This window comes from Camelus dromedarius, chromosome 11, assembly GCF_036321535.1.
Source record: "Camelus dromedarius isolate mCamDro1 chromosome 11, mCamDro1.pat, whole genome shotgun sequence".
NCBI lineage: Eukaryota > Metazoa > Chordata > Mammalia > Artiodactyla > Camelidae > Camelus > Camelus dromedarius.
The window spans coordinates 12,967,960-12,980,027 of NC_087446.1; the positions used below are offsets into that span (position 1 = coordinate 12,967,960).

The window sequence follows — 12,068 nt, forward strand, 5'->3', positions numbered from 1 at the left end:
GGTGAACATTATGGAACATATTAGAAAAGAGTGGAGAAGAGAAAAAATTCATTCATATTTGGGATCCACTATCTGATAGCCTAATTTTGCCTCATATGTTTGTTATTAAAATTAACCTCAAATTGTTAATATTATGTTGTGAAAATGGAATTATATGATATCATTAAAGATTCTATAAAATATTGTTTACAGAGATGAGACTATTTTCCATTTTATCGAGATACCACATTAATTCCTGTATTATTGTAAATTTTGTTTCTTTTTCCAATTATTTATTGTTGCTAATAACACTGCAGTGAACATCCACGAATACCCATCTTTGCATGAGGATAAATTCCAGAAGAGGAATTTATACATCGAATCAGTGAGCATTATTGAAACCCCTGATGTAGGTTACCCAATTGCTGTCCAGAAAGATTGTTACTATGCAAATACTTACAGGCCATATTTGGTAGGGCAGATCTCAGCACGCCCTTGCCACTATTCAGTGATAACCAGAAGAGTTTGTAGCAACTACTGAATGAATGTCATTTCCTATATTTCATTTATTTTTATTGTTTGCTGTGAGCTCTTCTTTTAAGCTCTGCAAGGGTTGGGATTTCTGTTAATTTTGCCTTCTTCTCATCTCTAATGCTTGGTGCACAGCAGGTGCTCAGCAAGTATTTATAGGATGAATGAATGAATGAGTGAGTGCATGTGTCCTTCGAGTTGCCTTGCTCTTATGTTTTACTAGCCCACTCTGTAGTCACTGTTCACCTGAAACCCTCTGTGGTCTTGTGCTTTCTTTATTTAGTTTTACAGATGTTTGTTTCATTTCTCACCAATGACACACCACTTTAAGGTCAGGGCTGTTGTCTGAAACATCCTTTCAGTGACTTGTCCTTCCTGCCAAGTGCCTAACTTGATGACTTGGGAAAATTTTTAAACACTTGAAAATTATTTACTATTGAGCATTTTAACTAATAAATAAGTTACTTGTTAGTAATTACTTTTTTTGCTGTTCTACACAGGTAGAAGCCACCAATCAAATAATTGCTATTGAACAGTCCCAAGCAGACAGAAGCAAAAAGATTTTCAATCCTGTTAAGTAAGAAATTTTTTTCTAAATTTCTTTGTGAATGTTTTGGGAAGAAGGCCTCTTGCCTGATGTATGTTGCTTATTTAAAATAAATTCTGGGGGCAGGGAAGGATAAATTTGGAATTTAGGATTAACAGATACACACTACTGTATGTAAGATAGATAAACAACAAGGACCTCCTGTCTAGCACAGGGAACTATATTCAATATCTAGTAATAACCTACACTGGAAAAGAATCTGAAAAAGAATACATATATTTATGTACAATTGAATTACTTTGCTGAACACCTGAAACATGTAAACCAACTAACTTCAATCAAAAAAATTGAAATTTAAAAATAAAATAAAATGAATTCCACTGTAGAAATTGTACTGTACTAAATCAGTAGTAATATGTTAATATTATGAACACATGCTTATCAACAAAAGTAAAGGTAAAATACATTGAAATAACTGCAAAAAATTCCTTTTTAAAAGCTCCATTTTAGGGGGAGGGCACAGCTCAACTGGTAGAGTGCATGCTTAGCATGCACGAGGTGCTGGGTTCAATCCCCAGTACCTTCATTATAAAAAGAATTAAATAAATAAACCTAAGTGCCACCCCCTCCAAAAATAAAATAAAATAAAATGAAAGCTCCATTTTAAAGTCACCATTATTTTTATAATCATTCATTACTGACAACCTCGCTAACAACTTTGTTTTCTTAAGATAGATTATGGTTAGATCTTTCTTTTAATTTTTCATTAAATCAGCATGATGTCAATTAGATTCCAAGGTTCTGGATCCATGCTGTGCTTACAGTTCATTTTTCTTGTTTTTTAAAGCAATATTGATAGATTGCCTAGTGGGTTCTAAAACAGAAAGCATACAGAACAGGGATTTACCCAACGCAACAGGGTGGTCCAAAGCAAGAGTTTGCCCTATAGAATGAATGGGATGTGGGATTTGCTTTTCGGCTGATTTGGCTGGGTTGAACCGACCCTGAGTCAGTCCCATTTTGAGGGGAAGGAGATGGTCCTACACCCGGGACAGACCAGGCGGGAGCTCAGCCTGAAGCGCACATGTGCACACGGCACTGAACTTGCCTGGGGCATCGCTTCTCCCCGGCTGGGCAGGCTGTGCGCAGTCTTCCTCAGGAGCAGGCAAGCAGCCTCCCACGACCAGGCCAGGAGAGGGCAGCCTCGGGAAGGGGGTGCCAAGGAGCTCACGAGGAACCTAGAGAAACTGCTTCAGTCGGGCGGCAAGGGCTATAGCAACAGTGCCAGAGGCACAAATGCAATGTGTCTTTTCTCCTGTCGTGGAGGTCAAAAAACCCGTACATGGGACAGGAGCATCGAGCCGTTGTGAGTCAGAAGCTCTGGGCTTGAGCTGAATGATGCAAGAATTATCCCGTGGCAGCCGTTCCTGACCAGGCTGTGGACGGTTTATTAAAAATCAGTGTCCTTCACGGTGTGATGAGAATGAGGGTACTGAACAGACCCGAGAATCTAAGAATGAGTTATATATGATCAGAGACTCTCTGTTCTCTTAGTCTCGGTATTTCTTGCTGTTTGTTTTAGAGTCGACCTGCTTGCTGACCAGGTCACCAAAGTAACGCTGGGCCGGTTACACTTCAGCGAAACCACAGCAAATAACATGAGGAAGAAGGGAAAGCCAAACCCCGACCAGAGGTACTGGCATCGTGGGTGAGCCCCGGGCTGGTCGGCTGCTCCACCGGACAGCCCGGTCCCCTCCAGGGGCCCCTCTGAGCCCCTGGGCTCGGCCTGCTGGGAGATTTGGGCCTCCCTCAGCCGCTCTCCTCCCTTCTCTGACTCTTCCTGTTTAAGGACACATCTCGTTTACCCTTAGGCATCTTTCTTCTTCCTTCCTCACTCCCCACGATGCCTGCTCTCCCGCCCAGCCCCACATCCACTTGTCTTCCTCTGTGATTCTCTTTGAGGGACCATGTGTTCATGTCTTATTGCTCCCAAGGGTTGAGGATTGACTGTATTTCTCAAATTCTCTGTGCTGGTCACTAGTTTCATGGCCTGAGTCCTGGAGCTCTGCTGTAGCCTTTTTTGATAAAAAATATCAAATAAATTTGCATTAATGATTTACACCTGTGGTTCTCATACTGCGGACCCAGGACCAGCAGAGGCAACATCACCTAGACACTTATTATAAATGCAAGTTGTTGGGCCTCCCTGAAAACCTACTGAATCAAAAATGTGAAGTGGGGGCCACCAATCTCTCTTTTTACAAACCCCCAGGTGACTGGATGCATGCCCAAGTTTAAGAACCACTGATTTTAGAACGTAAGTTTTGGAGTCTGACAGAACTGAGTTTGAATATTTGATACTGTCATTTAGCAGCTGGGTGACCTTGAGCACAGAACTCAACCTCTCTGAGACTCATTTTTCTGTTCTGTAAAATGGGGGCAATACCCATATCCTGCTCCAGTAAGGTTGTTTTGGGATTCTAAGCGAACTAATGTAGATAAACTGCTTAGCCCAGTGCATGACACACTTCGGGCATTCAGTAGGTGATAGCTAATAATAAAAATCATCATCACATCAGTTGTTACTATTACTGATTTCTTTGATACAAGGTAGAACTGTTGCTCTCCCGGGATTGGAGAATTTAGAGTGTTACAGGAAAAGTTGCTGAATTTTTTTTCATGCGGTTCGTAAAGCAAAAGCTTTTCTGATAGAGATAATTTTTATTTTGACTTCCCAGAAATGGTTTAATCTTAAAAATGTCTCATCAGTGGTACACGTGAAGAAGCCATTTAAATGACAGTGATGAAGGCTGCCTTGATTACAGTTGCAAGGGAGGGTTCTGGCCTTTGACTGAAGTCATCACTGGAGAATGTGAGAGGTCCGGGTTCCATGGCCAAGTGAAGATCAGTGGGGGAAGGAGCCTGTGTGCCTGGGTCAGCCCTGCTGGTCTAGGATGTGTGGCTTGGGTGGTTCTGGACAAAGGGACCTCTAAGGTGGCTTTTTGTTGTGCAAGTGAGTGAGCAGTGCTGTGCTGAGGGCCCAGGAATGCAGCAGGGCGAGGCCTGCACCCAGCCAGCCCAGGTGGGCCGAGCCCGGGGCCCCCAGCAGGGTGTCTGCCCAGTGGAGGCTGCTTTGGGCCTGCAACCCAGCTCACAGGTCCCTCCAGCTGGGCAAAGGGCAGACCCAGAACGAGAGAGCGTGAATCAACTCCTCTCTGGTTTCACAGGGGCGGCAACTTAGAGCAGAAGGGAAAATCTTTAAGTATGCAATCTGTAAAGCCCAAACCCACCTGGATAAATTCACTATTGATTAACTGTTGAGTGGTGTCTGAATGCACAGATTATGTCTCTGTTTCCTGACATGTTGGCACTGCCCTGCTGTTTCTGTATTAGGTACTTCATGTTGGTGGTTGGACTGTATGCTGCTAACCAAGACCAGTTCTACCTGTTGTCTGCCCACATCTCTGAACGGATCATTGTCAGGGTAAGCTCAGTTCTCTGACTTTTCTGGATCCCACATGCTTTCTCCCCCTATAAGTAGACATTGCATATTCAACGGAATGCATGAAGAATGCATTTTCTCAGTGGCCCCCGATGATAAAATAATGATAATAATAATAGGGACGTTTTACACAGTGGTTCTCAACCACTAGAACTTTTGTTTCCCAAGGGGTATTTGGCAAATGTCTTGGTTGTCACAACGGGGGGTGCTGTTGGCATCGAGTGGGTAAAGGCCAGGGATGCCAGCGCCTGACAATGCACAGGACAGCCCCTCACAGCAAAGAATTACCGTCCCCAAATGTCAGCAGTGCTGGTTTTTACGATATGTTCTAGGCACTGGGCTAAATAATTTCTATACGACATCCGGTTACTTTGTTTCACAATTACATTGCATTATTTACACCAGAGGAATTGAGATTTAAGAGGGAGAGAAAGTCATCTGTGAGCACAAAGCTTGGTTTTAACCCAGGTTCCTCTGACCCCGAAGTCCGCAGGGGAGAGAAAGTAGTAGGGAGGCATTCATTCCATGCCCCAAAGTGACTGGTGACCCGAGGGACATCTGGGCCGCTGCCTAGCACATAGTAATGGCTCAGCACGGCTTGCTGAATGAATGATTGGCCACAGCTGTGGGCAGGAGGCCTGGCAGCCACAAAAACAGAAAGCTGCCAGCAGCTGCAGCTGTGTGAGGCCAGGCTGGCCACCACAGCGAATGCCAGGGACATGAGGTAACAGGTAGCCACCGGCCTGGCAGCCCTGTGGGTGGGTGGGCTCTGTGTTGTTATGGGTCTTTGAAGTGGCTCAGCGGGACACGCAAACCCCAATAGGGGACACGGTTTACGACGGGCATGTCCGCTGCTGTGGCTGTTATACTTGGGCCTGGGGACAGACAAGAGCTGCCCATGTGGGGAGGTGAGTCTTCCCTCGCTGGCTCTGAGCTGTTCTGAAACAAAGGGCCTTCTGTGTAATTCTTTTCGTCAGTGAAAAATAATAAGCCATCTATGATTGGAACTCCTGAAACTGTGTCTCAAAGTTTTAATGGAAATAAAGTAATGATGGAAATGAGGTAACACACTAACGTGTTCAGGCGTCCCAGGGTGAGGGCCGGTGCTGTGCCTGCCAGCGTGCACGCCCCAGGCTGGGCTTTCGTAGGTCCCCACCTGAGCTGTGGCGAAACAGACTCCTCTTGGGCAAAGGTGGGTGATTTTTGACACCTCACCTGATGTAATCTGGGATTACTATGCTGCACTAGTATAAATCTGATTTAGTTTTAATTTATTTTATTTAAAAAAATTTTTTTTAATTGAAGTATCGTTGATTCACAATGTTGTGTTAGTTTCAGGTGTACAGCTAAGTGATTCAGTTATACACACACACACATATACACACATACATTCTTTTCAGCTTCTTTTGCATTATAGGTTATTACAAGATATTGAATATAGTTCCCTATGCCATAGAGGAGGTCCTTGTTGTTTATCTATTTTGTATGTATCAATTCGATTTAAAATCCAGTCTGGAAACCCAGGTTGCTTACTGTTTCTGAATCCTCACGGGAAGAAATACAGACAGACAACGTCTTTCTTTTCAGAGTTAGCACAGATTGGGTATCATGAAGGTGAGGCTCTGAGCTGTGGAATTCATGCTCGAGTCAGGCAGTCTGCCCATCACCTGCATACTCTGAATAGTTTATCTGGTGTTGAGGTTTCTCCATTGCCTGCTGACGGTCCCTGCAAAGCTATACTTGGGCTGCCGAGCGAGTCCGCACAGCAGCAACATGAGAGGGACCACACCGCCCAACATTCTATTACGGGAGCGCTCCGTTAATGGGCGCCTGCCCTCTCATCTCCAAAGCACGATGCTAATTCAGCTCATAATGATGACTTCGACAAGCTGAAAGTTTCTGCAACTCATATTCAGTATGAACACTTAAAAAAATAAATAAATTATACTTAATTTATAATAAATTATAAATTGTATGGATTGGGTGTCATAGTATCCACTAAGTTTTTATTTGAAAAAAAAGATGATATTCCAGACTCAGTGGCTTTCTTCTAGTCATAATTTTTGGTTAAAGAGGATGCCCTGTACTACAATGTGCTGGGTCACACAGGGTCACCCTAACAAGGAGAGGAAAAATAATGGTAAAAACATCTCCGCCTCAGACTGGAAGTTCTTATTGGTATTATTTCATTCTAACCTCAAAACGCAGCATGAGAGTGAACGCAGACCTTTTTTGTATGTGTGTATATATATATATTTTTTAAATTGACGTCTAGTCAGTTTACAATGTTGTGTCAGTTTCTGGTGTACAGCACAGTGCTTCAGTCATACATGAACATACAGATACTCAAATTCGTGTTCTCTTTTACCATAAGTTACTACAAGATATTGTATGAACTTGTTGTTTATCTATTTTATATATATTAGTTAGTATCTTTTTTTTTTGTGGAATGCAGACTTTTGAATTTGTTTAGTCATGTAATGTTGAAACTAACCAAGAGAAAAACTGAATTCAAGAAATGGCACTATTAAAAATTCGTCAAATTGTACATCTGAAATAGGTGTAGTTTATTGTGCAGGAATCATGCCACAATACAAGTGTTTAAATAAATTAATTTTAGAAAGGTGGGTGTGTGGGGAAGAAATGGCATTATTGTCTGAATCAGTGAGTTTTAGAATCGTCCCCAGAATGCATTTCCTGCCCATGAGGTTCTAGAGGGCGCTAATCTGGACTTTGCATCATGGGTTGAGCAGAGGGCAGACCAGCCTACGTTCTATGAAAAAGCCAAATGGGCCATCTTAGTCTAAGCCCTGAGTTTGTTGGTATGAGCTCCAGGGTGAAGGAAGAAAAATTTGGCAACTGAAGACATTATAAGACCTGACCACATCACATAGAGACCTGCAAATTGCATTTAGCAGATCCATTCATTTTGAGACCCTGGAGTCCTTTCTCCCCATAGCGGAAATTAGCATAAGGGTGATCGTATGAAGGTTGGACTGGACGAGTTTCAGGCCGCAGGAGGGGTTCAGGAGACCACGCGTTCAGAATTCTCCTTGGAGAGAGAATGGTCGGCAGGACCCAGCAATTGTTCATCTGGGCTGTCAATCAAAACGGCTTTGGAAATACAGCATGGTCCCATGCTGTAAATTGGCCAATTTAATGGAAATTAAGGTTGACGCCAAAGAACGGATTTATTTCCCAGGACTTTGTTTTGGGGAGTACTCCCCTGCAGACTTCCTTCAGATTCTCCTTGTTAATGATGAGGCTTTCTTTCAGCTCTACTTTTCTTCTAAAACACATAATTAAACCTGGTTTGAAGCGCTGTGTTGCAAGCAGGAGGGATGATTACCTTTGTCTGCCTTTCAAAGACACGCCGGGGTTTCCTAGTTTCGAAAACTAATAAATTATTCCAGTTCCTTTTCCAGAAGAACAGAAACGGGCATGTCCCCCCAAAGTCTTCCTTTACTGCTCTTCAATCGCACACCCAGGGTCAGGAGAGTCAGTGCATTTGCAAGGATGACGAGGGATGGGGGGAGAGCAGAGTCATTCCAGGTACCACCTCTGTTTTCACTGGCTCTTGCCCATTTCTGACCACAAACCTCCCTTCGCGCCCTCAACAGACACTCGAGCTACACATACACACACACACACACACTCACACACACACACACACACACACACATCCTTCTTCTGGAGTTCAGCTGAATTTTTATTTACTCAAAAGGAGGAATCAGTGTGCGGAGCAATGTCTGTTTCCCTCTGCAGCTGGAATTCAACAGAACCATCTATTAGCTATGTCAGGGGTAACTCATGACCCCTTTCACAGTAGTGTGGAAGTAGTGCATGGCAAGGAGAAATAGTTCTTAAACTTTATCGAGAATAAGAATCCCCTGGAGAGCTTGTAAAGACACGGATTCCTGGGTCCCACCTCCGCAGTTTTTGGGTGAGTAGGTTGGAGATGCCCGAGACTCTGAATTTCTAACAAACCTCCTGGAGATGCTGTTTACTGCTGGCCTGAGGATCACACTTTGAGTAGCACCAGTAAAGAGCATTTTTAGGCCCATTTTCCATAGCCCTTTCAAAAGACACAAAAATGGGTATCTTTTTGTGACTGCCTTCCTCAGCTCAAGCTTTCCTATTACGCTCTTTGGCTGCTGCGTTAGAAGCCCAAACAATGGTAAAGCGAAGAAATCACAGCTTTCCATCCCAAACTTAAATGGCCTCAAATGACTACTAACGATGTTTCCTCTTCCAGGCACCTGCAGGGGGTGCCATTTACATTGTGTTCTTTGTGAAGGGTGCTCCCTTGGAATTGTGCAGCCCTGTAGACGTGTTGCTGAGGAGAGCAGATTAATTGATTACAGGTTGAACAGTGGTTACTATGCACAGCAGAATTTGTTGGGATGAATTTGGGACCATCCATCCTCATTTTTACACAGTGTTCATGCATACATGATTTAAATCAACTCCCACAACCCCGTGAGATAGGTAAAGAAGACCAATGTCTTCTTTATTCTTCAGAGGAGAAAACTGGTACAGAAAGGTTAAGTGACTTCCCGAAAGTCACACAGCCAGTTTGTGTCACAACATAGACTAAAATGTTCGCGTCTACCCTCAATATATGAGGCTGTGAGATAAATAATAAAAATATTTTAGAAACTTTAATTCATTTTGGTGTTTGATATCATTGAAACTGTTGGGCCACATGTGAACACAACTTTGTGATTCCAGAATATTTTTCTGTGATTCCATTTCAGTTTGCTTTGGCACATTAAGATCCTGGATACCAGAGAAGGGAAATAAGTTCACAGATTTTATAATTACATTTCCCACTACTGATGAGGATTTCTCTTTAAAACTATACATTTAAAATATTGTAGATCTGCGGCCCTTTCCAAAATGATCTGAACATGTTTAGGGATCTGAGTTTTCATTTGATGAAAACCAGGGGAGATTGTGGCAACTGTTCCCCCAAACTGAATCTACTTTTATTTGCTTCTCCAGTGCTATCAAGTTACCAACAGGATAATAATTACCCCAAAGCTCATTAAGAAAAAGAAAATCCATCACTGTCCTATTTTATCTCCTTGAAGTGGCTCATTATGTTCAGAGGAGAGCAAAATACATCGACATTTTATACGGCATACCTTTGGATGTAGCTGATTGCTCGCTATAAAAGGATTTGAGTCAAAGCCAATTTGCCATTCACAACCAAGGGGGCTCTAGGAACCTTGCAGAAAGGCTCTTTGCTGGAGTGAATTCACACAAAATAATATTCAAAGTTGTTACTTTGTATTCTTTCCCTGCTTTTGTCTATCCAGTGTCAATGGTTGAGTCTTCCAAACAGCTCAGAGCTCAGGCAGGTGGGAATGAAATAGGAAGTTGAAGACACCTAAAAGTTCTTTTAACTGAAGCCAAACTTAGAACTAAATTTTGAGATTTCTTTTCATTGTTATTTTAAATTGGCACACATGCACATGGTAAAAAACGTCAAATAATACCAAGAGAGTAGGTAGAGAAGATTAGGTCATAATTTGAAAAACAAATTAATTTTGAGGATTTCCATGAATTCACTTAAAGATATGTGGAAATAGATTCAGTGGCTACAGGGAAGCGAGGAGGAGGGGAGCAGTCACAGTGGAAAACTCTTAGACAAAAAAATTTATCTAACAGTAAAATTTGGTTTTACTTGTCTTGTCTTTGGAGATTGCATTTGGCCAGAGTTACTTCTAGGCATCACCACAAAAGTCAAAGTTAGAATCATTACTTAATAATCAAAGGAAGTATATTTGCAGCTCCAGAACTTAGGAGCCTTATGACCTTGGGCAAATTGTTTATCCTTTCAGAGTCTTAGTATCAGTAAAAGAAGGTTAATGGTCCAATCTCACAGAATTGGGGTGAGGATTGGCACAAAGCAAATGCAGCTGTTACAGCTCTTCCTCCAGCATCATCTGCTGCTTAAGGACTAGCTGAGTTGCATGAAATATAGCGACATTGTCATTCCCTTGTCAATTGTATAAGGAATCATAAACATGAAAGTGTTTTGAAACTATAAGAGGGCTAGCTAAATTCAGGGTAATTTTCTTTAGTTTATCCCAGCTTTAATAAACTTGTAATATTTTCTGATGTAATATTCTGGTTTTAAGTCATTATTATTATCCCTGAAGAGATAGTCCTTTTAGTTTTCTTCTTCCTAATTGTCCACCTAGGGTAACTGACACATTCACCATTCCAGATAGGGACTGGCGCTGCGAACAGTGACACCCAGAGCTCCTGCTTGTGGCGGGCAGGGCAGTGAGGGGATCCTCCCTGGCTCCCCTGGGGACACAGTTATTCAGATATGTCAGAACGTCCCACCCCACGTGTGATTCTCAAGTGACTTAGCCAACCTTCTCTTTTCCTTTACTCTGGGGAATAAAGCCATTGTCTATTCCTGCTTCTGTAACTTTTATTGTAATATATGTATCTATTTTTTCCAGGCCTCCAACCCTGGGCAATTTGAAAATGACACTGATGCCTTATGGCAGCGAGGACAAGTTCCAGAATCTGTGGTTTGTCACAGTCATGTGGGCATAAACACAGACGCACCGGACGAAGCCCTGGTTGTCTGTGGCAATGTGAAAGTGATGGGGACAATTATGCATCCGTCTGACAGCCGGGCAAAGGAGAACGTCCAGGAGGTGAGCACGGGGCTGGCCTCGACACCTCCTCTGACACCTGAGCCAGGTGTCCGGGCCCTCCTGGGCTCTGACACGCCTGGCCCAGGCATCTCTCCGTGTCACCTGCTGGTGTGAGATGAATAAGCCGCTTAGCAGTTTTGAGGGTTGGAGCCATTAGGCATCTCTGCTGAAACCGTCAAGCAGCTCCTGCCCCAGAGGACGAATCTCCCTGCCGGGAGCAGTGGGCCGTGGTGGCAAAGCGCTGGCTTCACAAGCGGGAAGTCTCTGAGTTCTTTTCCACGGGCCATTGCCTTTCCATCCACGAACTGTCAGCTCCTGGGGAGTCCTTTTCCTTTCCATCTCTAAACTTCCATCTCCCTGATCATCTTCCGGGCGCTGGCCAGGTCCAGGTCCTGCCTGCATTTCTCCTGGACCTCTCCAGCCCCTTCCTCCCAGAGTCCCGGGCGCCAGCCCCGTCAGCCAGGGTCCCCTCAACTCCACACCTTTCTCCACCTTCTAGGTCCCACTGCTCCAGGTTCCAGGGGTGCCTAGTGGAAATCAGAATCAGGCTTAGAAATCAGGGTGCTGCTTGTTAGCTTGTTGCCTGGATAAAATGCTCAACCTCGCCCAAGCTCAATGTCTTTATCTCTAAGATGGAAATGGTGCCTCTCTGCCTGACCCCTCTGAATCTTTTACAATTTTTAACCTGTTGAGAAAATAACTACAGAATCTTCTTGGAAAGTCAGAGCTGCTGTGAAGACCCACGGGATTAGGACTAAGGTGCCAGGTCACTCCTGTTTCCACCGTTTGTTTCCTTCTCGATGCTTCTAACACCTCCCCACGCGCCCAC

The 12,068-nt window shown here is 43.5% G+C and overlaps 1 protein-coding gene across 1 annotated transcript in view; it reads left to right on the forward strand.

The window, feature by feature from the left end:
* The window catches only part of MYRFL (myelin regulatory factor like), a 109,043-nt gene that overhangs the window by 57,012 nt on the left and 39,963 nt on the right, over positions 1 to 12,068 (forward strand). The window contains exons 8-11 of the mRNA XM_064491531.1: positions 1,011 to 1,087; positions 2,640 to 2,750; positions 4,451 to 4,541; positions 11,039 to 11,239. Coding sequence (XP_064347601.1) covers positions 1,011 to 1,087; positions 2,640 to 2,750; positions 4,451 to 4,541; positions 11,039 to 11,239 — 480 coding nt within the window. The remainder of the gene's footprint in view (positions 1 to 1,010; positions 1,088 to 2,639; positions 2,751 to 4,450; positions 4,542 to 11,038; positions 11,240 to 12,068) is intronic.